The sequence below is a fragment of the Pristiophorus japonicus genome, chromosome 18, assembly GCF_044704955.1.
Source record: "Pristiophorus japonicus isolate sPriJap1 chromosome 18, sPriJap1.hap1, whole genome shotgun sequence".
Taxonomy (NCBI): Eukaryota; Metazoa; Chordata; class Chondrichthyes; family Pristiophoridae; genus Pristiophorus; species Pristiophorus japonicus.
In genome coordinates, this window is record NC_091994.1 from 32575925 (window position 1) to 32600497 (window position 24573).

The 24573-nt window shown below is 43.1% G+C and overlaps 1 protein-coding gene across 4 annotated transcripts in view; it reads right to left on the bottom strand.

The window, feature by feature from the left end:
* Nucleotides 1-24573, bottom strand: part of slc1a6 (solute carrier family 1 member 6) — a 164142-nt gene that overhangs the window by 74441 nt on the left and 65128 nt on the right. For 2 of the 4 annotated variants that reach the window (XM_070859838.1, XM_070859839.1), the window contains exon 2: nt 23501-23688. Coding sequence is in view for 1 of the 4 variants with exons in the window: in XM_070859836.1 (XP_070715937.1) it covers nt 13954-14005 (52 nt within the window). In the remaining 3 variants the exon portion in view is untranslated. Of the gene's footprint in view, nt 1-13953; nt 14078-23500; nt 23848-24573 lie in introns of those variants that run through there. The other 2 variants (XM_070859837.1, XM_070859836.1) reach the window with 2 other exon arrangements.

The following is a 24573-nucleotide window of genomic DNA, read 5'->3' on the forward strand; positions in this document are numbered from 1 at the left end:
ATAGCCCTAAAAATTCTTGTTACAGCACAGTAGAGGGATTAAGATGATGAACCTTAACCCCTCCCCCAAACTACATTTTCTGTTTTACTGTGTTATGGAACTGCGATAACATGTTTGTGATAGTACCCACACAGAGGGCCCCAGAGCAGCAGAATCAATAGTATTGATTAGCACTTTGTAACTGTATTATTAACCAATTTGCATCTCTGAAGTAGCACAAGGGAGCCCAGGGCCACAGCTCACTCAAGTGTTTGCCTCAACAATAGACTTTATAGACAGAGGAAAGTAGAATTCACTGACCAGTTGCATAGAATTACTACTGGAAGGATTGAGATACAAGAGAGTCAGAAGTTACAGAATGGATGGCCTTTCACTGCTTCCAAGCCCCTGTAGCCAGGCATGGGAGAAAATACAGCAACAACTTGCATTTATATCGTGCTGTTAACACAGAAAAACATCTCAAGGTACTTCACAGGAGCGTAACACAATCAAGAAGGACAAGAACTGCAGTGTCATGGGGACACCTTCGCCTCCAAGTTCCACTCCAAGTCACACGCTATCCTGATTTAGACACATTATCGCTGTACCTTCATCACTGGGTCAATATCTTGGAATTCCTTACTTAACATTATTGTTGGAGCACTATCCGCAGAAAGACAGCAGTTGTTAAAGGAGAAGGTCCACCATTGCCTTCTCATGGCAACTAATGATGGAAAATAAATTCAGCCTTGCCAGTGTTAGCTACCTCCCAAGAACAAATTAAAAAAGACTCTCGGCCTGAATTTTTCTTGTAAAAACATCCATTTACAGATAGTTTAGCAGCAGTAAGTGAAGGAAAGTGGGGTGGCAAGGTGTTTCCCACAGGCCCGCCTCACAAACTGCCAGTCAGGTTTTTGCTCTCATGAACCTGCCAGTGACCTTGATCACCTGCCCTGAGCCAGCCCGACTGCATCAAGCGGCAGCAGATGGCGTGGTTATGTGTTGTCCACTAGTTCCCTCTGTTTCTGCCCTAACCCACCCCCAGGAAACAATGTCACTACAAAGATGGTATTGTAAAGGTTTATGGATTCACAGAGGCAGTGGAACAGATTGGAGGACATAGCTTTAGGCAACCTATAAGCTTTTACAGTATTGCAATTCTTGAACCTTTTTACATTTTAGGCACACAATAGTATTTCAGAGTACTACAAACATTCAGTGGAAAGTAATGGATTTCTCTAAGGGAATATCCTTGTTCCTGTATTATGAGGAGGAGGATGAGGAGGGGAGGATGGAAGAATCACAAAAGGTGTCAATATCCAAGCTGTAGATCTCCACCTCGGAGACCATACCTTGACATTTCACAGAAGGCTGCACTTCCCTTTGGGGAACTGTGCCAGCTGCAGGTTGCAGACTTGCAGCCAAGGTCAACAAAGAGAACAATTTCTGTACTGCAGAATCTTTACTCAACCAGGTCCTTCCATGTAGCCTCAGGTGACCTCAGTCATGTCAGTCAATCTGCTGTTCACCACAATTAAGAAGCTTGCTGACCTACATTGGCTCCCGGTTAAGCAACGCCTCGATTTCAAAATTCTCATCCTGGTTTTCAAATCCTTCCATGGCCTTGCCCCTCCCTATCTCTAATCTCCTCCAGCCCTCCTCCCCCCAACCCCCGAGATATCTGCACTCCACTAATTCTGCCCTCTTGAGCATCCTCAATTATAATCGCTCAACCATTGGATGCCTAGGTCCTAAGCTCTGGAATTCCCTGCCTAAACCTCTCCGCCTCTCCTCCTTAAAACCTACCTCTTTGACCAAGCTTTTGGTCATCTGCCCTAATTTCTCCTTATGTGGCTCAGTGTCAAATTTTTAATTATAATAGTCCTATGAAACGCCTTGGGCGTTTACTACGTTAAAGGCGCCATATAAATACAAATTGTTGTTGTGGTTCAGATTGACATCTTAATTTATCAGCTTCTCTATGGACCTTGCTCACCCAAGAAAGCGAGTAGTCAACTTTTATAAACCAGTAGGGTTCTCCCAGGTACAGGTGCCATTGATGGTACTTGAGGTATGACAACCCTCTCAATCTTATCAAGGGCAAGGGGTTTCATTGTATTAGTGTGCAGCTGGTGTGGTGCCAGTCACTAAGTTTGCATATGAATGCATAACTCAAAGGTCTGGGAGCACCTTATAGTACAGCTGGCAAGCGTCTCAAGAAATATGATGTCCTTCTGCATGTTGTACAACTATGCCATTCAAAATGGGGTAGTCCTTCCACATCAGAATGAAAAGGGTGAAAAGGAGAAAGAAGACAAGAGATGGTAGCAAATTTATAAACAATTGCTTTCAATAAATATCACTCATGGCATATGTCCAAGACCATGATCTCCTGAAGGAGCCCCTACAATTGGCCAATGCTGACCACCATTCCCCAAAACAATAAGTCATTGGCTCCTTCATGGAGATGTCCTTCCCTTGCAGTATAATCATAAGGAACAGAGATCAGCAGATTCCAACAGAAAAATGGACGATCACACTCTTTGACAGAGAATTTTTTAGATTACTTATAACAGAATTCAAGAGCTACTTTTGCTTCATACCACCATGTCTGCCCCTTGTGCAAAATATTGCTTATTTGAGCTCCTAACCTTTCACCCTACATGGTGCTTACTGTCAGGAGATCGAGTGTTGTGGGTGAATCTTTTCTGCTGGAGCATTATAGGACTTAAGTGATACTTGTCTTCTCGAAGGACTGACTTCTGGTTAATCCAATTTTCACTTGCAAGAGTGGCCTGACCCTGCAAGAGTTCCCTCATGCTGGCATCAGAGGAAACTGCCAGGAGGGAATCACTGAGTCACAATCCTGAAAGAACAGCTGTATATTCAGTTACCATACCCTGCAGCTCACTAGTGTATGCAATGGTTCATTTGGGTTCTCAATTGATGAAAAAACAGACCGAATAATCTTGGAATTAATGAGCTTGGGTGTTAGGATATCTCGCAAGGAATCAATGGAAGAAGTGGTTTCTGCCTTTTCAGAGGCAATGGTTGCATTAACACATCCTCTCTCTGCCTTACATTCAATGCTGGACTGGCCTTGCAAATTTCCTTCATTGTGTTGTAAATGTGGGTAATGGACTCTTGCAACTTATCCATCATCTGCAGCACATTCATGGAAACCATCTGCATTGGCTGCACCCAAGTTCTAATCTCCTGTATCATTTTCCGTTTGATGACTTAGCTCGAGATCTGGTTCCTCAGCCAAAGGCAAGCATTTCTCAACCCCTCTGGTCAGATTCGGATTCCTCCTCATCTTCCACTCCCAGGTCCTCCTGCCCACTGGTGCGCTGTGCATCACCCGGTGATGACCTCTCGGACTGACTAAAACACCCCCTGACTGGATGTATCTGAGTTGGTGCTTGAGTACATAAGGTGCCATGATGGTGCGGGGGAGGCGGGCATTACAGTAGTGGAGATGAAGTTACCAGGCTGCTCTTCTGATTGATGTTCACAGTCTTGCTGAGAATGACCTGGAATATTTCAAGGTGGGGCACACTCATCATGGAAGTTGTAGTGATTATAAACAGTGAAAAGTGACCTTGCACTTTCCTTAAAAGGTCAGGATAGTATTCACAGAAGTGCAGAAAATCACTATTTTTACCAACATGTGCCTGGCAGCTGATCTGCGACTTCCCTATCTCCCACTGTCTCTCCTGTATGATGGTCAAGTAGCTGCAGAGTTTTTCCTCGTGAGCAGTCAATGGTCTAAGGGTAGCTGTCCCCCCTCCCCACCAGGGATGTTTGCGGCCTCTGATTTCAAGCCACCTTTTCCACTGCAAGAGAACACAGATTGAAAAAGGCAACTTCCGGCCACTATATTTAGCTTCTCCATTCCTTGACGATAATGCTTTCAAATGGAATATAGCAACAAGCACCTCTCATTGGAGTATTTTTCTCCTACACTTGCTCTCAGATTCTAGGAGCTGGCTCATTGTGATGGTGAGATGGAGGTGTGTGGAGGAAGTGAGAGGCATTGTGATAATTCACTAATATTTATTCTCTTAGTTACACAGTGAGGGTATGAATAAATTATGCATTTCAGAGTGTTTCAAGATGTACTCGTGCCTTTACCTACCTTGGCCAATACCGTGAGGTCATTAAACCTTTTTCTGCACTATGTGGAGATGGCATTGACTGCCTGCACCACTCCCTCCATAAAGTCTGGCTTCCTTTTTCGATTGCCCTTATCTCAACCAATAAGACATCAACAGAAGCTTCTGAGAATCATGAGCTCTTACCACAGCAGAAGTCCCTAGTGCTGCTCCTTCTTCTGCCAGTCCTACATCTTCTCCAATTTCCTGTGCTTTCAGCCCCGAAAGTAGCTGCAGCTTTTTAAACATTATACCCCCTCTCCATGGCGGTTAAGAATGGGAAGACCATGGATAAATTGAGGTCCCCCAGGAAAATGAAACGAGTTTCCAGCAGGTTCACATGGGTGGGCAGAAATCCCGTCCCACCACGATCTCAGCAGGCATAGGAAAGTTCAGGATGCCGTGTGCAGTTTCTTATAATATCACAGTCTCTATACAGTTTATTGCTGGCACACTACATCCAACTTAATTCAGTCTGTGAATAGTTTATATTAGATCACATGGTCTGCGTGCAATTCTTATTAGTCTGTGTACCCCAGTTTGCATTATACAATGTGCAATTTATATCAGATAGTCCCTGAGAATCTGTCTGCCTAAATCCACTGGAAACTGCTATGTGCAGTTCATATGTGTACAGTTTCTATTGTCCTATACAGTATGTGTGCCAGTACTTTCCTCTCATTCTCTGCTGGATTTACACAGGTACTCAGCCATGCAGAAATTGAAAATTGCTTGTGTATTTGTTACACCAGATCTCTGCCAATTTTCGACTTCAACAAAATTTTGAGAATCAGTTCCAATGAACACTGATGTACCTGGGTGGGTGTATTTAAATGCTGATAATAACTGCGATGCCATATGTTCTATTTTCCCTCATTATTGCCTCAGCAATGCTGGTTGTTAGGCACGCCTACTTACAACAGGTGTCCAGTGTTGCTAGGCAAGGCAAATGCTTACAAAATTTAAATGAACACTGTGGGCATTTCAATTTATCCAAGTGTCATTCATGTACATTTCTTTCCTGATTCTTCAGTGGAAACTGTGGCTGGTTGTTATTCTGAAATGTTGCCTGGCCCTTTAAGCTGCTGCAGGTGCTAGACTTCTGCAACAGCAGCCATTTCACACCCCTTTACTGACAATCTTCCAGGCACGCACATAAATCTGGAGCCCTGCAAAATTATCATAATTAACTTGACCCCAGAAAATGTGACGGGGTGAGCACTAACTACAACTGGCAGATGGATAGCTCGCCCCACCACACTTACGGCAGCAATCACGCAGCAAAATAAATCTTACTGTCAATGTATAATTTACATTAAAACAGTTTATATAATTCATGTCAGATCATTTGTGCGCTTATTTGTAACATAGGCAGGTTGTGTGCACTTTATAGCAAATAGTCTGTGTACCGTTAGCATTAGATCAGACAAAATGCATGCAGTTTACATACATTATGTCAAGGAACCAACCAGAGAGCTGGCCATCCTAGACTGGGTGATGTGTAATGAGAAGGGACTAATTAACAAGCTTGTTGTGCGAGGTCCCTTGGGGAAGAGTGACCATAATGTGGTAGAATTCTTTATTAAGATGGAGAGTGACAAAGTTAATTCAGAAACTAGAGTCCTGAACTTAAGGAAAGGTAACTTTGATGGTATGAGGCGCGAATTGGCGAGATTAGACTGGCAAATTATATTTAAAAGGTTGACGGTTGATAGGCAATGGCAAACCTTTAAAGATCACATGGATGAACTTCAGCAATTGTACATCCCTGGCTGGAGTAAAAATAAAACGGGGAAGGTGGCTCAACCGTGGCTAATAAGGGAAATTAAGGATAGTGTTAAATCCAAGGAAGAGGCATACAAATTAGCCAGAAAAAATAGCAAGCTGGAGGACTGGGAGAAATTTAGAATACAGCAGAGGAGGACAAAGGGTTTAATTAAGGGGAAAATAGAGTACGAGAGGAAGCTTGCCGGAAACATAAAAAATGACTGCAAAAGCTTCTATAGATATGTGAAAAGAAAAAGATTAGTGAGGACAAATGTTGGTCCCTTGCAGTCGGATTCGGATGAATTTATAACGGGGAACAAAGAAGTGGCAGACCAATTGAAAAAGTACTTTGCTTCTGCCTTCACAAAGGAAGACACAATTAACCTTCCCGATGCAGGAGGGGTCCGAAGGTCTAGTGAGAAGGAGGAACTGAAGGATATCCTTATTAGGCGGGAAATTGTGATAGGGAAATTGACGGGATTGAAAGCCGATAAATCCCTAGGGCCTGATAGTCTATATCCCAGAGTACTTAAGGAAGTGGCCCGAGAAATAGTGGATGCATTGGTGATAATTTTCCAACAGTCTATCGACTCTGGATCAGTTCCTATGGACTGGAGGGTTGCTAATGTAACACCACTTTTTAAAAAAGGAGGGAGAGAGAAAACGGGTAACTATAGACCAGTTAGCCTGACATCAAGTAGTGGGGAAAATGTTGGAATCAATCATTAAGGATGAATAGCAGCACATTTGGAAAGCAGTGATAGGATAGATCCAAGTCAGCATGGATTTATGAAGGGGAAATCATGCTTGACGAATCTTCTGGAATTTTTTGAGGATGTAACTAGTAGAGTAGACAGGGGAGAACCAGTGGATGTGGTGTATTTGCACTTTCAAAAGACTTTTGACAAGGTCCCACATAAGAGATTGGTGTGCAAAATCAAAGTACATGGTATTGGGGATAATGTACTGACGTGGATAGAGAACTGGTTGGCAGACAGGAAGCAGAGAGTCGGAATTAACGGGTCCTTTTCAGGATGGCAGGCAGTGACTAGTGGAGTGCCACAGGGCTCAGTGCTGGGACCCCAGCTCTTTACAATATATATTAATGATTTGGATGATGGAATTGAGTGTAATATCTCCAAGTTTGCAGATGACACTAAACTGGGTGGCGGTGTGAACTGTGAGGAGGATGCTAAGAGGCTGCAGGGTGATTTGGACAGGTTAGGCGAGTGGGAAAATACATGGCAGATGCAGTATAATGTGGATAAATGTGAGGTTATCCAATTTGGGGGCAAAAACACGAAGGCAGAATATTATCTGAATGGCGGCAGATTAAGAAAAGGGGAGGAGCAGCGAGACCTGGGTGTCATGATTGATCAGTCATTGAAGGTTGGCTTGCAGGTACAGCAGGCGGTGAAGAAGGCAAATGGTATGTTGGCCTTCAAAGCAAGGGGATTTGAGTATAGGAGCAGGGAAGTCTTACTGCAGTTGTACAGGGCCTTCGTGAGGCCCCACCTTGAATATTGTGTTCAGTTTTGTTCTCCTAATCTGAGGAAGGATGTTCTTGCTATTGAGGGAGTGCAGCGAAGGTTCACCAGACTGATTCCCGGGATTGCCGGACTGACATATGAGGAGAGACTGGATCGACTGGGCCTGTATTCACTGGAGTTTAAAAGGATGAGAGGGGATCTCATAGAAACATATAAAATTTTGATGGGACTGGACAGGTTAACATAAGAACATAAGAATTAGGAACAGGAGTAGGCCATCTAGCCCCTCGAGCCTGCTCCGCCATTCAAAAAGATCATGGCTGATCTGGCCATGGACTCAGCTCCACTTACCCGCTCGCTCCCCATAACCCTTAATTCCCTTATTGGTTAAAAATCTATCGATCTGTGATTTGAATACATTCAATGAGCTAGCCTCAACTGCTTCCTTGGGCAGAGAATTCCACAGATTCATAACCCTCTGGGAGAAGAAATTCCTTCTCAACTCAGTTTTAAATTGGCTCCCCCGTATTTTGAGGCTGTGCCCCCTAGTTCTAGTCTCCCCAACCAGTGGAAACAACCTCTCTGCCTCTATCTTGACTATCCCTTTCATTATTTTAAATGTTTCTATAAGATCACCCCTCATCCTTCTGAACTCCAACGAGTAAAGACCCAGTCTACTCAATCTATCATCATAAGGTAACCCCCTCATCACCGGAATCAGCCCAGTGAATCGTCTCTGTACCCCCTCCAAGGCTAGTATATCATTCCTTAAGTAAGGTGACCAAAACCGCACGCAGTACTCCAGATGCGGCCTCACCAATACCCTGTACAGTTGCAGCAGGACCTCCCTGCTTTTGTACTCCATCCCTCTCGCAATGAAGGCCAACATTCCATTCGCCTTCCTGATTACCTGCTGCACCTGCAAACTAACTTTTTGGGATTCATGCACAAGGACCCCCAGGTCCCTCTGCACCGCAGCATGTTGTAATTTCTCCCCATTCAAATAATATTCCCTTTTACTGTTTTTTTTCCCCCAAGGTGGATGACCTCACATTTTCCGACATTGTATTCCATCTTCCAAACCTTAGCCCATTCGCTTAACCTATCCAAATCTCTTTGCAGCCTCTCTGTGTCCTCTACACAACTCACTTTCCCACTAATCTTTGTGTCATCTGCAAATTTTGTTACACTGCACTCTGTCCCCTCTTCCAGGTCATCTATGTATATTGTAAACAGTTGTGGTCCCAGCACCGATCCCTGTAGCACACCACTAACCACCGATTTCCAACCTGAAAAGGACCCATTTATCCCGACTCTCTGCTTTCTGTTAACCAGCCAATTCTCTATCCATGCGAATACATTTCCTCTGACTCCGCGTACCTTTATCTTCTGCAGTAACCTTTTGTGTGGCACCTTATCGAATGCCTTTTGGAAATCTAAATACACCACATCCATCGGTACACCTCTATACACCATGCTCGTTATATCCTCAAAGAATTCCAGTAAATTAGTTAAACATGATTTCCCCTTCATGAATCCATGTTGCGTCTGCTTGATTGCACTATTCCTATCTAGATGTCCCGCTATTTCTTCCTTAATGATAGCTTCAAGCATTTTCCCCAGTACAGATGTTAAACTAACCGGCCTATAGTTACCTGCCTTTTGTCTGCCCCCTTTTTTAAACAGAGGCGTTACATTAGCTGCATTCCAATCCAGTCCAGAGAATTTTGGTAGATTATAACAAATGCATCTGCTATAACTTCCGCCATCTCTTTTAATACCCTGGGATGCATTTCATCAGGACCAGGGGACTTGTCTACCTTGAGTCCCATTAGCCTGTCCAGCACTACCTCCCTAGTGATAGTGATTGTCTCAAGGTCCTCCCTTCCCACATTCCCGTGACCAGCAATTTTTGACATGGTTTTTGTGTCTTCCACTGTGAAGACCGAAGTAAAATAATTGTTTAAGGTCTCAGCCATTTCCCATTACTAAATCCCCCTTCTCATCTTCTAAAGGACCAACATTTACTTTAGTCACTCTTTTCCTTTTTATATATCGGTAAAAGCTTTTACTATCTGTTTTTATGTTTTGCGCAAGTTTACTTTCGTAATCTATCTTTCCTTTCTTTATTGCTTTCTTAGTCATTCTTTGCTGTCGTTTAAAATTTTCCCAATCTTCTAGTTTCCCACTAACCTTGGCCACCTTATACGCATTGGTTTTTAATTTGATACTCTCCTTTATTTCCTTGGTTATCCACGGCTGGTTACCCCTTCTCTTACCACCCTTCTTTTTCACTGGAATATAATTTTGTTGAGCACTCTGAAAGAGCTCCTTAAAAGTCCTCCACTGTTCCTCAATTGTGCCACCATTTAGTCTCTGTTCCCAGTCTACTTTAGCCAACTCTGCCCTCATCCCACTGTAGTCCCCTTTGTTTAAGCATAGTATGCTCGTTTGAGACACTACTTCCTCACCCTCAATCTGTAATACAAATTCAACCATTCTGTGATCACTCATTCCGAGCGGATCTTTTACTCGGAGATCGTTTGTTATTCCTGTCTCATTACACAGGACCAGATCTAAGATAGCTTGCTCCCTTGTAGGTTCTGTAACATACTGTTCTAAGAAACAATCCCGTATGCATTCTATGAATTCCTCCTCCAGGCTACCCCGTGCGATTTGATTTGACCAATCGATATGTAGGTTAAAATCCCCCATGATTACTGCCATTCCTTTTTCACATGCCTCTATTATTCCCTTGATTATTGTCCGCCCCACTGTGAAGTTATTATTTGGGGGCCTATAAACTACGCCCACCTGTGACTTTTTCCCCTTACTATCTCTAATCTCCACCCACAATGATTCAACATTTTGTTCATTAGAGCCAATATCATCTCTCACAACTGCCCTGATATCATTCTTTATTAACAGAGCTACCCCACCTCCTTTCCCTTCTTGTCTATCCTTCCAAATTGTCAGATACCCCTGTATGTTTAATTCCCAGTCTTGGCCACCCTGCAACCACGTTTCTGTAATGGCCACCAAATTATACCCATTTGTTATGATTTGTGCCATCAACTCATTTACTTTATTTCGAATGCTGCGTGCATTCTAGGTAAAGTGTTTTAATACTAGCTTTTAAACCATGATTTTTAGTTTTGACCCCTCCTGCAGCCCCTTTATCTTCATACATATTGTCCCTTCCTATCACCTTGTGGTTTACACTTACCCCAGTGTTACTCTGCTCTGTTGCCTCCTGCCTTTTGCATTCTTTCTTGGGGTCCTGTTCATCTGCGCTCTCACCCACTCTAACTAGCTCAGAGCCCTCTCCTGGGTTCCGAATACTCCTCGCATTGAGGCACCGAGCTTTCAGGCTTGCCTTTTTATTACACTTTGACCCTTTAGAATTTTGCTGTACATTGGCCCTTTTTGTTTTTTGCCTTGGGTTTCTCTGCCCTCCACTTTTGCTCATCTCCTTTCTGTCTTTTGCTTCTGTCTCCATTTTGTTTCCTTCTGTCTCCCTGCATTGGTTCCCATCACCCTGCCATATTAGTTTAACTCCTCCCCAACAGCACTAGCAAACACTCCCCCTAGGACATTGGTTCCGGTCCTGCCCAGGTGCAGACCGTCCGGTTTGTACTGGTCTCACCTCCCCCAGAACCGGTTCCAATGCCCCAGGAATTTGAATCCCTCCCTGCTGCACCACTGCTCAAGCCACGTATTCATCTGCACTATCCTGCGATTCCTACTCTGACTAGCACGTGGCACTGATAGCAATCCCGAGATTACTACTTTTGAGGTCCTTCTTTTTAATTTAGCTCCTAGCTCCTTAAATTCGTCTGGTAGGACCTCATCCCGTTTTTTACCTATGTCGTTGGTACCAATGTTGCACCACGACAACTGGCTATTCTCCCTCCCTTTTCAGAATGTCCTGCACCCGCTCCGAGACCCTTGCACCAGGGAGGCAACATACCATCCTGGAGTCTCGGTTGCGGCCGCAGAAACGCCTATCTATTCCCCTTACAATTGAATCCCCTATCACTATCGCTCTCCCACTCTTTTTCCTGCCCTCCTGTGCAACAGAGCCAGCCACGGTGCCATGAACTTGGCTGCTGCTGCCCTCCCCTGATGAGTCATCCCCCTCAACAGTACTCAAAGCAGTACTCAAAGTAAACTTAGATGCAGGAAGAATGTTCCCGATGTTGGGGAAGCCCAGAACCAGAGGACATAGTCTTCGGATAAGGGGTAAGGCATTTAGGACTGAGATGAGGAGGAACTTCTTCACTCAGAGAGTTGTTAACCTATGGAATTCCCTATCGCAGAGAGTTGTTGATGCCAGTTCATTGGATATATTCAAGAGGGAGTTAGATATAGCCCTTGCGGCTTAAGAGATCAAGGGGTATGGAGAGAAAGCAGGAATGGGGTGCTGAAGGAATGATCAGCCATGATCTTATTGAATGGTGGTGCAGGTTCGAAGGGCTGGCTGGCTTACTCCTGCACCTATTTTCTATGTTTCTATGTTTATTAGTCTGTGTTGTTACTACTGACAAAATACTTGTTTCGAAAGTTAATTTTCACAACTTTGTACCATTTCCAGATATTTGCACTCCTCCACTGTCTCTAACGCTTTGTCGATTATTTGCATTTCACTTACCACTCATGGTTTCACTCAGGAATGCACTCATCTGTGTTGGAAACAACGGATGCTCTTTAGATTCTTTTCGATGAGGAAATGTTTTGAGGCAGCAATGTTACAGGCATAGCACCGAGTGCTGCGCTTATCATGTGTGCCAGACTCTGCTTGCTGCGCAGCACCAATATCCAGCAACATAACAGGAATAGACTGTCAACCTTCTACCTAGAGACCTTTTTCTTGTACCACCCAGTGAACTCTTGCTGTGTGAGTGACAAGAAAGTAGGTCATGACAAAACTTTCATCAGCCTTGAACTGCCTTCAATACACTTTCAACTCAACTCAGAAGTGAAGTCAATTCACGTGTTTCAAATTCACCAGACTGTTTATGTTTATGTAGTACAAGCCTTTACCTTTCGGGCTAACTTAAGCATTCCGTGAGTGGTGCAGTTGCAGGGGCCCCTCTGAATCAGAAAGGGAGGGGGCGGAGAAGAGGTCAACGCCGAACCATGTAAATGTTTGATATTTTGAACTCACTCACTATTTGTTTTCTTTGGGTATAAAGATAGATCACAATTGATTTCAGTGTACTGGTACAAAGTACAATCTCAGCAGACTCAAATTCTGAAACAAACTCTGACTGATTATGGGAACTTTAGGAAAATACAGAACTGTAAAATGATCTGCAATCCATATGGCTGGTCCAAAAAACATTTCAATCTCCCAATCCCTCAAATATTTAATTCTCCCTTAAATATTCCCACCTACCGTCACTGCCTCCTTGGACTGTGCATTCCACATATTCAGTATCCTCTCTGTAAAGCAAATCAATCTGAACTGCCTGTGCAATTTCTGTCTCCTAAGCTTGAGCCGAGTTCCCTGGTTCGAGAGTTTGAGATGGGCCTGAAACTGATTCGGCCACAACTGCCGATGCTGAAGCCACTGGTCCTGCTGGCTTTTTGGCACTTGCATGGGGTGGTAGCCAGATATACTGGCAATGATGTTGTCTTGAGGCACAGCTGATTCATCTGGGTCTACTGCAGCCACACCCTGCTGTTGGCCATTGATCTGCGTATTAGATCTGTGAGCAGCAATGAGGTTTATGAATCTCTGCCTCAAGTTTCTTTCAATCTAACCCCAAAGTATATTTGAAGCTGGACATGAAAGTGCCTTGCAGCGTGAGCATTCCTGAGTGATACTACAACTGTATTTAGGGCCTATGCCACTGCAAATGACCCTGGAGTTGCCACCTGTTTCATGGAAGACTGTGGCCAAGGCAAACATGCAGTTAGTGGACTCTTTCAAACACTTAGCCACAATCTGCAGCATATTTTTCTTTATATTTTGGCCAGACACAAATGAGCTGCTTGGATTGCCGGAGGGGGTTGGAGAGGAATTTTCCAGGGTACGTTTTTCCCCAATTGGCCCTCTCGGTAGATTACATGTTTTGGGGGGTGGGGGTGGCAGATGGGAAGTGTCTAATCATGATGTTCAAGCTATCATGAGAGTGAGGCAGGCTTGATGGACAGGCTGGTCTTTTCCTGTCCGTCAATTTTGTATGTTCGTGTGAAGATGTTGCTAAAATAGTAATCTCCTTTTATAAAGTATACTCTGGGAGGTCCAAAGTCCTAATCAGCTGAGAAAAAAACCCAAGCTAGCCCTCTAACCAGCAGGTTTCTGCTCTTTCCCTACTGCCGCCACTTGTTCCTCCTCATGTATGCTCTCTTACTCTCCTGCTTCTACCTCCTGCAGCTGGCTAACTGAATCCACTGGGATGAATGTCACTCTGCTGGTGCTTGCAATAGTTGGAGTGAATGACACAAGGCTCTGTGAGGTACTGGGTTGCTCTAGCAATGCTGGCAGATTGTTCTTCCAGACATACAAAAACAGAAAACTATAGCAGCTGAAAAAGACCCCTTAAAACAATGCTTACATTGCAATATACTATGCATGATGGATTTGCACTTGATTGTGTGATTGTGCATGAGTAAGTGGAGGCGACACGAGTGAGTGGAGGTGACATGAGAAGATCTGGATAATGCTAGACCTTAGCTTGGGGTTGGCCACCAGTTTCACTCTTTTTTTGCTCACAGTTCATGATATCCAGCTTGGCCTCTTGAGAGGGAGTCATACGCTTGACACTTTGGTGACTTCCTCTAGTTTAAGTCTGCTCCGAGTCCTTTCTGTTACCAGCATCTCGTTCTAGAAGCAGAGAAGTTGTCTTCAGATACTGCAAGTTTAAAGAGCACATAAAGCCCATCTTCTGCCTATTAGGGTGTGAATAAATGAACATGCATCATGCAGTTGAGTTGTGTTAGAAAGATTTGCAGTCAGAACTCCTTTAAAGATTTCATTGTGACAACAGTTACAGTTGTAAACTGCCGATTGAACTTGTGCCCTGTGCAGCATTCGCATGCACGGTAAGCATTAAAGAGCTGCAAAGTTGTCTGATTGATTTGCATGCAGCAGCAGTAAAAAAAAGAGTAGCAAGTTAGAAAGAAACAATTTGTCCCATGCACGACTGCAGCAGCTAATTGATATAGGAAACTGTTGGGTAGCCTTTCCTCTGCCATCTTCTTCCTCATATGAAGCTAATCCACTGGATGTTGTTAGCAAGAGATTGCAAGACAGGTGAATGTTATGAGTTTTGAACAATTCTCTTGCAGGGTTCCCTTCTTTTCTCACTTAATCCAGCACAAAAGATTTCAAGCACAAAATCTGGGCCTGCAGAATCCTCCATCTTCTTGTAATTTAGTAGCAGGTGAGCATTCAGCCTTTTAAATTCATGCAGCAGTCCCTTAAATTGCTGTCATCTGTGCAAGTGGCCCATCTGGCAACTCATTGTATTGCTTGCTCAGGTTAGATAAATTATGCCAATGAAAAATAAAGCATGGAAATGGCCAATTGAGGAAAGTTAGCAAAATCGTGCTCATTATACAGTTACTTGATCTCAGAATTATAGTCCCCATTATCATTTTGAAGTGGAATAATACTCTTTCCCATTTGTTTACAAACAAATACTCAAATAATTTATAACTCAGGTATAAAACTTAAAAGCAGTGAGTGAAGATCTTAAATAAATCAACTGTGAGACAATACTCAAGAAACCTCAGTTGAGGACAAATTAAATATCTTTAAGAACATTCAACTGATCATGTAGGATGAATACCTAACAATAACTAGCGAGCACTGATTAAAGCAACATGGCCTGAAATGGATAAATAAGATAGTTAAAAAAGTGAACTTTACATAGCCTGTAGGGAGAAAGGTGATAAAAATCACGAGGAATAATACAGGAACATAAGAACATAAGAACATAAGAAATAGGAACAGGAGTACGCCATACGGCCCCTCGAGCCTGCTCCACCATTCAATAAGATCATGGCTGATCTGATCATGGACTCAGCTCCACTTCCCCGCCCGCTCCCCATAACCCCTTATCCCCTTATCGTTTAAGAAACTGTCTATTTCTGTCTTAAATTTATTCAATGTCCCAGCTTCCACAGCTCTCTGAGGCAGCGAATTCCACAGATTTACAACCCTCTGCGAGAAGAAATTTCTCCTCATCTCCGTTTTAAATGGGCGGCCCCTTATTCTAAGATTATGCCCTCTAGTTCTAGTCTCCCCCATCAGTGGAAACATCCTCTCTGCATCCACCTTGTCAAGCCCGCTCATAATCTTATACATTTCCATAAGATCACCTCTCATTCTTCTGAATTCCAATGAGTAAAGGCCCAACCTACTCAACCTTTCCTCAATAGTCAACCCCTTCATCCCCGGAATCAACCTAGTGAACCTTCTCTGAACTGCCTCCAAAGCAAGTATATCCTTTCGTAAATATGGAAACCAAAACTGCACACAGTATTCCAGGTGTAGCCTCACCAATACCTTATATAGCTGTAGCAAGACTTCCCTGCTTTTATACTCCATCCCCTTTGCAATAAAGACCAAGAAACCATTGGACTTCCTGATCACTTGCTGTACCTGCATGCTAACCTTTTGTGTTTCATGCACAAGTACCCCCAGGCCCCGCTGTCCTGCGGCACTTTGCAATCTTTCTCCATTTAAATAATTACTTGCTCTTTGATTTTTTTCTGCCAAAGTGCTCGACCTCACACTTTCCAAGATTATACTCCATTTGCCAAATTTTTGCCCACTCACTTAGCCTGTGTTATGTCCTTTTGCAGATTTTGTGTGTCCTCCTCACACATTGCTTTTCCTCCCATCTTTGTATCATCAGTAAACTTGGCTATGTTACACTCAGTCCCTTCTTCCAAGTCGTAAATATAGATTGTAAATAGTTGGGGTCCCAGCACTGATCCCTGCGGCACCCCACTAGTTACTGGTTGCCAACCAGAGAATGAACCATTTATCCCAACTCTCTGTTCTCTGTTAGTTAGCCAATCCTCTATCCATGCTAATATATTACCCCTAACCCCGTGAACTTTTATCTTAAGCAGTAACCTTTTATGTGGCACCTTGTCAAATGCCTTCTGGAAGTCCAAATACACCACATCCACAGGTTCCTCTTTATTCACCCTGTTTGTTACATCCTCAAAGAACTCCAGCAAATTTGTCAAACATGACTTCCCCTTCATAAATCCATGCTGACTCTACCTGACCGAAGTTTGCTTTTGCAAATGTCCTGCTACTGCTTCTTTAATAATGGACTCCAACATTTTCCCAACCGCAGATGTTAGGCTAACTGGTCTATAGTTTCCTGCTTTTTGTCTGCCTCCTTTTTTAAATAGGGGCGTTACATTTGCAGTTTTCCAATCTGCTGGGACCTCCCCAGAATCCAGGGAATTTGGGTAAATTACAACCAATGCATCCACAATCCCTGCCGCTACTTCTCTTAAGACCCTCAAAACAAATATAAAAGGCAGTCAGAGGTAAAGATGAAAACAGAAATGAGTTCTTGAAGCCAAATGCAACAGTAAGAAATTCTTCCAACATTATGACAGCAAGCCAGTTGAGTTTCCTTAAATATACATATGGGTTTGAAATTTTAGAACCTGAGTTTGGACATTATAAACAAATATGGTAATCCTAGATTTATACTGTATTGTCCTATCAGGGCTTGACAGGGTAGCTGCAGGGAGGATGTTTCCTCTGGCTGGGAAGTCTAGAATAAGGGATCGGCCATTTAGGACTGAGATGAGGAGAAATTTGTTCACTCAGAGGGTGGTGAATTTTGGAATTCTTTACCCCGAGAGGGCTGTGGATGCTCAGTCATTGAGTATATGCAAGACAGAGATTGATAGATTTTTGGATATTAAGGGAATCAAGGGATATGAGGATAGTGCAGGAAAGTGGAGTTGAGGTAGAAGATCAGCCATGAATGGCAGAGCAGGCTTGAGGGGCTCCTATTTCTTATGTTCTCAATAGACTGTGGCCTCAATAGACTGTGTGTGGATCTTCAATGTTTCGTCCATTATAATCCCCAAGCCCTTCTCCTGCCTTTAGAAGGTAATCCTGCATGGCGTACACATGCCTGGATTTACCCAGATCCAAATGCATCATACTGCATTTGCCCACATTGAAGGGCTTCTGCCACATATAGGTCCATTCCCCCAATGTAATGTATTGGCTTGTATCTATTTATTTGATCTCGATGAGTGAAGAAAACAGACAAGACAATTCTGTCTTAAGCAGCTGCAAAATCGCATTAGGTTTCATTGAAATACATTATGAAATATATTATTTTGATATAGTAGATACGGAGAGAATATTTCCACTTGTGAAGAAGAGCATAACTAGAGGCCAACAATATAAGACAGTCACCAAGAAATCCAATAGGGAATTCAACAACAACGTATATTTATATAGCGCCTTTCACGTAGTACAATGTCCCAAGGAGCTTCACAGGAGTGTTTTAAGACAAAACAAATACATTTGACACTGAGCCACACAAGTAGAAATTACGGCAGATGAACAAAAGCTTGGTCAAAGAGGTAGGTTTTAAGGAGCATCTTAAAGGAGGAACGAGAGATAGAGAGGCAGAGAGGTTTATGGAGGGAGTTCCAGAGCTTGGGGCCTAGGCAGCTGAAGACAGGGCCTCCAATGGTTGAGCAGTTATAATGAGGGATGCTCAAGAGTGCAGAATTTGAGGAGCACAGACATCTCGGGGGGTTGTGAAGCTGAAGAAGATTACAGAGATAGGGAGGGGCGAGGCCATGGAGAGATTTGTAAACAAGGATGAGAATTTTGAAATCGAGGCGTTTAACCGCGAGCCAATGTAGGTCGGCAAACACAGGGGTGAGCGAGACTTGGTGTGAGTTAGAACACGGGCTGCTGAGTTTTGGGTGACCTCAAGTTTACGTAGGATAGAATGTGGGAGGTCAGCCAGGAGTGTGTTAGAGTATTCAAATCTAGAAGTAACAAAGGCATGGATGAGGGTTTCAGCAGCAGATGAGCAGAGTCAGGGGCAGAGACGGGCAATGTTACGGAGGTGGAAATAGGCGGTTTTAGTTATGCCGCAGATATGTGGCCAGAAGCTCATTTCAGAGTCAAATATGACACCTAGGTTGTGAACAGTCTGGTGCAGCCTCAGACAGATGCTAGGGAGAGGGATGGAGTCAGTGGCTAGGGAACGCAGTTTATGGCGGGGACAATAGCTTTGGTCTTCCCAATATTTAATTGAAGAAAATTTCTGCTCCTCCAGTATTGGATGTCAGACATAGAGACCGTGAAGGAGCTGAGAGAAGTGGTAGTGAGGTCGAGCTGTGTGTTGTCAGCTTACGTGGAAACTGACGCTGTGTTTTCGGATGATGTCGCAATGGGGCAGCATGTAGATGAGAAATAGGAGGGGGCTAAGGATAGATCCATGAGGGACACCAGAGATAGCAATGCGGGAGTGGGAAGAGAAGCCATCTAATCTGGCTAAGATTAGATAGATAAGAATGGAACCAGGCGAGTGCAGTCCCACCCAGCTGGACGATGGTGGAGAGACATTGGAGGAGGATAGAATGGTCAACTGTGTCAAAGGCTGCAGACAAGTCGAGAAGGACGAGGTGGGACAATTTACCTTTGCCACAGTCACAAAGGATGTCATTTGTGACTTTGATGGGAGCAGTTTCGATACTGTGGCAGGGGCGGAAACCGGGTTGAAGGGATTCCAACATGGAGTTCTGGGAAAGATGTGCACGGATTTGGGAAGCAACAATCCATTCAAGGACTTTGGAGAGGAAAGAGAGGTTAGAGATGGGGAATTCAGAAGAAACTTTGTTACGCAAAGAGTGGTGAGAATGTGGAACTCTCTCCCACCGGGAGTGGTTGAAGCGAATAGTATAGATGCATTTAAGGGGAGGCTGGACAAGAATATGAGTGAGAAGGGAATAGAGGGTAATGCTGATAGAGTTAGATGAGGAAAGACTGGAGGAGACTCGAGTGGAGCATAAACGCCAGCATGGACTGGTTGGGTGAATGGTTCTGTGTCGTATATCCTATGTATGTATTCCTATGTATGTAATTGTAATATTTAAATTAAGCTATGGTTACTTTTCAGCGAGACCTCTTTATACTAGTCTAAAAAATCTGCTGGAAAATTGCACTTGGCGCTATAGTGGTATGTCTCTGATCCAACAATATGGATTGAAGACATATTTTTGGTTCCCCTGGTACCTATTCTACTCATAGGCCAATAGCGTGAGTAACTGGTAAACATACCCTACTATTCTTCTCATCCATAACTAACCACATTGTTCTTTAATCTGTTTTGATTTTACCAGACTGAATTTCTATTGTAGGTCATACACAGTTCCTTAAGTATTTCCCATTTTTTTATTGTCAATTTACCAACCCATTATTATATTTAAACTTTTTGAACTAATTTTGCATTCCTTTGAAGTCTGCTCTTTTAAAGTTGATTATTTTTGTATCATTTTTTTTTATTTTTATACATCCTCAGAAGTATATCAGTTCTAATGATACTCTGATCACTGGATCCCAAATGCTTCTCTACTTTTACCTTAATATCAGAGCAGGACATTAATGAAGATTAGATCCAGAACAGCCTATAAGTGTGGGCTGAGTAAAGTAGCAATCATATACCAACTCATCAAACAAGAACTTATTCATGGATTTCCTCTGTTAGCTCTCCTTAGTTAATGGCTGTGTAGTTGAAGTCCCTTAGGATTCAAATTCTGGTCTTCAGATAATTGCCTTATTTTCTTTAATATCTGAAACAAATTATATTGCCTTTGGTATGCTCCTTCATTTAGGAGGGCAATAGTTAAAACTTCAATCCAGGTGGGGTCTAAAAATGTAACAAATAAAGTGTGACTTTTATCTATTCAGGAATTGCCACCAAAAACCTAAACAATGGCCCAGAATTTGCTGAGGAACTAAACGACAAGTTAAATGCGCCAGCTGTTATTAGTGGGTAAAAAACCCAGCAATTTGTGGCAAGGAAGAGGTGCGCTGTGAGTTGCAAATTTCAGAAATTGCTGGACAATTTGTGCCACTCCACCATTAGCCTCGCAAAATTGGACTCGCCGTCAACCTCTCCATGAGTTTCAAGAAATTGCTGCATTTATGCTGATAAAATGAATTAAACGCAGTGCAAAAAGTTTGGGCTGGTATTTAATGATGGTAAGGACTCTTTTAATGATGAGATTTACTTTCCTGCAATGCCACTCAGTCTCAGAGGCCCAGAAAGGGAACAATTGAAACTGTAGACTCACTTGTGCAGGTAGTAAATTGTTCCTAGAGATTTTTAAAATTTAAAATCACAGAATCATAGATTGGTTACAGCACAGAAGGAGGCCATTCAGCCCATGCCGGCTCTCTGCAAGAGCACTTCAGCTAGTCCCACTCCCCCGCCCTTTCCCTGTAGCCCTGCAAATTTTTTTCCTTCAGAAACTTATCCAATTTCCTTTTTGAAAGCCATGATTGAGTCTGCCTCCAACAAACTCACAGGTAGTGAATTCCAGATTCTAACCATTCACTGTGTAAAAGTTTTTCCTCATGTCGCCTTTGGTTCTTCTGCCAATCATCTTAAATCTGTGCCCTCTGGTTCTCGACCCTTCTGCCAATGCGAACAGTTTCTCTCTATCTACTCTGTCCAGACCCCTCATGATTTTGAACACCTCTATCAAATCTCCTCTCAACCTTCTCTGCTCGAAGGAAAACAACCCCAGCTTCTCCAGACTACCCAAGTAACTGAAGTCCCTCATGCCTGTAAGCATTCTTGTAAATTTGCTGCACCCTCTCTCAGACCTTAACATCCTTCCTAACGTGCGGTGCCCAAAATTGTACACAATACTCCAGCTGAAGCCGAACGAGTGTTTTATAAAAGGTTCATCATAACTTCCTTGCTTTTGTACTCTATGCCTCTATTTATGAAGCTCAGGATCCCGTATGCTTTCTCAACCTGTCCTGCCGCTTCAATGATTTATGCATGTATACCCTCAGGTCTCTCTGTTCATGCACCCACTTTAAAATTGTACCTTTTAGTTTATATTACCGTTCCTCATTTTTCCTAGCACAATGTATCTCTTCGCACTTTCCTGCATTAAATTTCATCTGGCACATGTCCGCCCATTCCACCAGTCTTTACATTTTTTTTTCTTACTTTTTCCTTCGGTCTCTTTTTCTCCCTCTTGTAATCCAATCTTTCTTTCTCTTTATTTATCTTTCTGTAGCTAATTCGCTCTATATCCTCCTCCACCGTTGCTCTGTTTCTTTCTCCATCCTTATATTTCATTTGTTAAGGAGGCAGACTGTTGGTCCTGTTGATTACCAAGATCCCACATGCTCCGCTACCCACGCCGTGCCATTAGCAACTCAGGTCTTGAAAGTTCCAATTGACCCAACATCCACAACCTTTTGGGGGAGTGAGTTTCGGATTACCAGTACCCTTTGTGTGAAAAATTCCTAATTTCACTCCTAAATGGCCAAGCTCTAATTTTAAGATTATGCTGTCTTGTTCTGCATCCCCACACCAGAGGAAATAGTTTCACTCTATCTACCCAATCGAATCCCTTAATCATTTCAAATACTTCAATTAGAAATATCAACACTTCTGAACCTTCCAACTCAAGGGAATACGAGCCAAGTGTATGCAACATCTCATAATTTAACCCTTTAAGCCCTGGGAGCTCGAGACTAGTGTAAAGAGTCCCAATTTCTCTAGTCTCAAGTAAAGCCTTGTATCCTTGATGACATCATAATAAACCTTTCCATGGCCTTGACATTCCTCCTAAAATAGGGCATCCAAAATGTACACAATATTCTAATTGCAGCCGAACCAATAATTTGTTTAACATTGTTAAATTTTCAGTCGAAAACCCCAAATAAACAGTCTGTGTTATAGTTGCTGACCTGCATGCTTCACTATGTCTTAGACTTGGTGACCTTTACTTCTCAGTCTTGCTTAAATTTAGAAACCTAAACCTCTCCATCTCTCTTAGATTTGGTGACCCGTACCTTTGTCGATGTTATGTTTGCTGACTAGCATCCTTCAATCTGTCTCAGATTGATTACCTTCACCTCCGAAGTGCTCGATTTATGTACCTAAACCTTAGATTTTACGACATGCCCCTCAAAGTCTCTCTTTGATTTGGTAACCTGCACTGCTCAATCTCGGTTAGATTTCATGACCTATACCTGTAAGCTCCATTAGGCTTGCTGACCTGTGTCTCTCAGTCTTTGGGACTTAATCTACATCGCTCAGGGAATCTTAGATTTACTGAGCTGCACCTCTCTCTCTTTCGCTCTCTCTTAGACTTGGGTACCTGTGCCTCTCAGTTTATGTTAGATTTGACAACTTATGTCTCAGTCTCTTATAAATTTCTGTATTTGCATTGTTCTGTTTTTGTTACAATTGAACTATGATTTGCAACTTACATTAGATTTGCTGACCCACACTTCTCAATCTCTCTCAGATTTGGTAATCCGCACCTCTCAGTGTTTCTATTCTTTGCTAGATATCTTCATCACTTGGTCTCCCTCAGCTTTGGTGACATGTTGCCTCTTGGTCCATGTTGGATTTGATCAAATGCAATTCTTAGCCTTTGTTATATTGGGTGACCTGTACCTTTCTGTATCTCTGAGATTTATAACCTGCATCTCAGTTGCTCTTAGATTTGATGACCAATGCCTTTCTTAGATTTGGTACTTGCCTCTCAAAGTATCTTAGAGTTATTGAACTGCAACTCTCTAGACCTCTTGGATGCCTACATAATTCAGTCAGCGCTATACAGAGATCGAGGCACGAAACACAATCACTGTACTGAAAGCCGTGCACAGAGGTAGCACTGTTAAGAGAGCTGTGCACTGAACAGAACAGAGTCAGTACTGTAACAAGAACTGTCCACATAATGTTATATTCCTATGATTGTTTGAACATTTACATCAAATATGAACCAATGACTTGAAGTTCTTGGAATTTGTTCTTTTTCCAGCATATATTTAGTTAAATTATACCTTTCAGAACAAGAGCAGTCTTATAATTTCACCAATTCTATAGTCTTACTTACATGAGCAGTCACGGTGATGTTGGCTCTTTTATTCTATTAATGGACGGGAGACAACTGTTGCACTAGCTGAGCGTTCACGTGTTGATCTTGGTTGTTGAACTTTTCAGTGTGCGCTAACGATGTACAGAGAAATGAAGCTAGTTCGGGAATCTCTTCAGACTGGTCTTGAATTATTTTTGTTTTGTCCTCTGTTGGCACAGAATTGCGTTACAAAATCACCCTCACAGTCTTCCAGCTCAGGGAACAACAACAGCAAATAGTACAGGAATGCAGTCTCTATCTTTCCCTTTCGCCCTCACTCTCTATCACATACTCCAGAATGGTTCCACAGAGGACAGTCAATCCGCATGGCAAGCTCCGAAAGGCAGAGCCGAGCCTTTCTGTGATTGAAGTGGGAAGGCCATTCGCAGTTGCTGCTTGTCAACAGCCAATCAGCGAGGGCTGGAACTCGCAGCTACCACAATGCTCATTATCCCCCTCTCGCTCTCAGTGCTGGAGGTACCTCAAAGCGCGGGTGATAATGAAGACAGAATGCCAGTGTGAAGCAGACAGAATGTTACTGTGAGCTTCTATTTATGAAACAAGTGTATATTTCCCTCCATTCAGAGCTTTGTCACTCAGTCTCCATTTAAATACATTTTAACACTGAAATGAGAACAGTCAAGAGCCGAACACAAAATGGATATTTGTGACTGTAATGCTATTTATAGTGGAACGTATAGCCCTGATTTTAACTCGGGACAAACCATTCCCGACTTCGGCAGCACGAGGCCCAAGAAAGTTTAACTCCCGGGATTTATCTGCATGTGCAAGCGGAGGGAAAGGGCATCTAGCGGGCGGGAGGGAGGGAGCGGAATGTGGGATGGTAAGAGGCCACCACTGGGGACAGAAGGAACTACCCTTGGCACTCAGGTAAGTGGTTGGGGAGGGGGTAATCCAGGGCAGGGAAGACCTAAACGTGTGTCTCTCAGTTTCTCTTGGATTTGCAACCTGCATATGTGTCAGCTGTGGCTCAGTGGGTAGCACTCTCGCCTGAGTCAGAACGTTGCGGGTTCAAGTCCCACTCTAGGGAC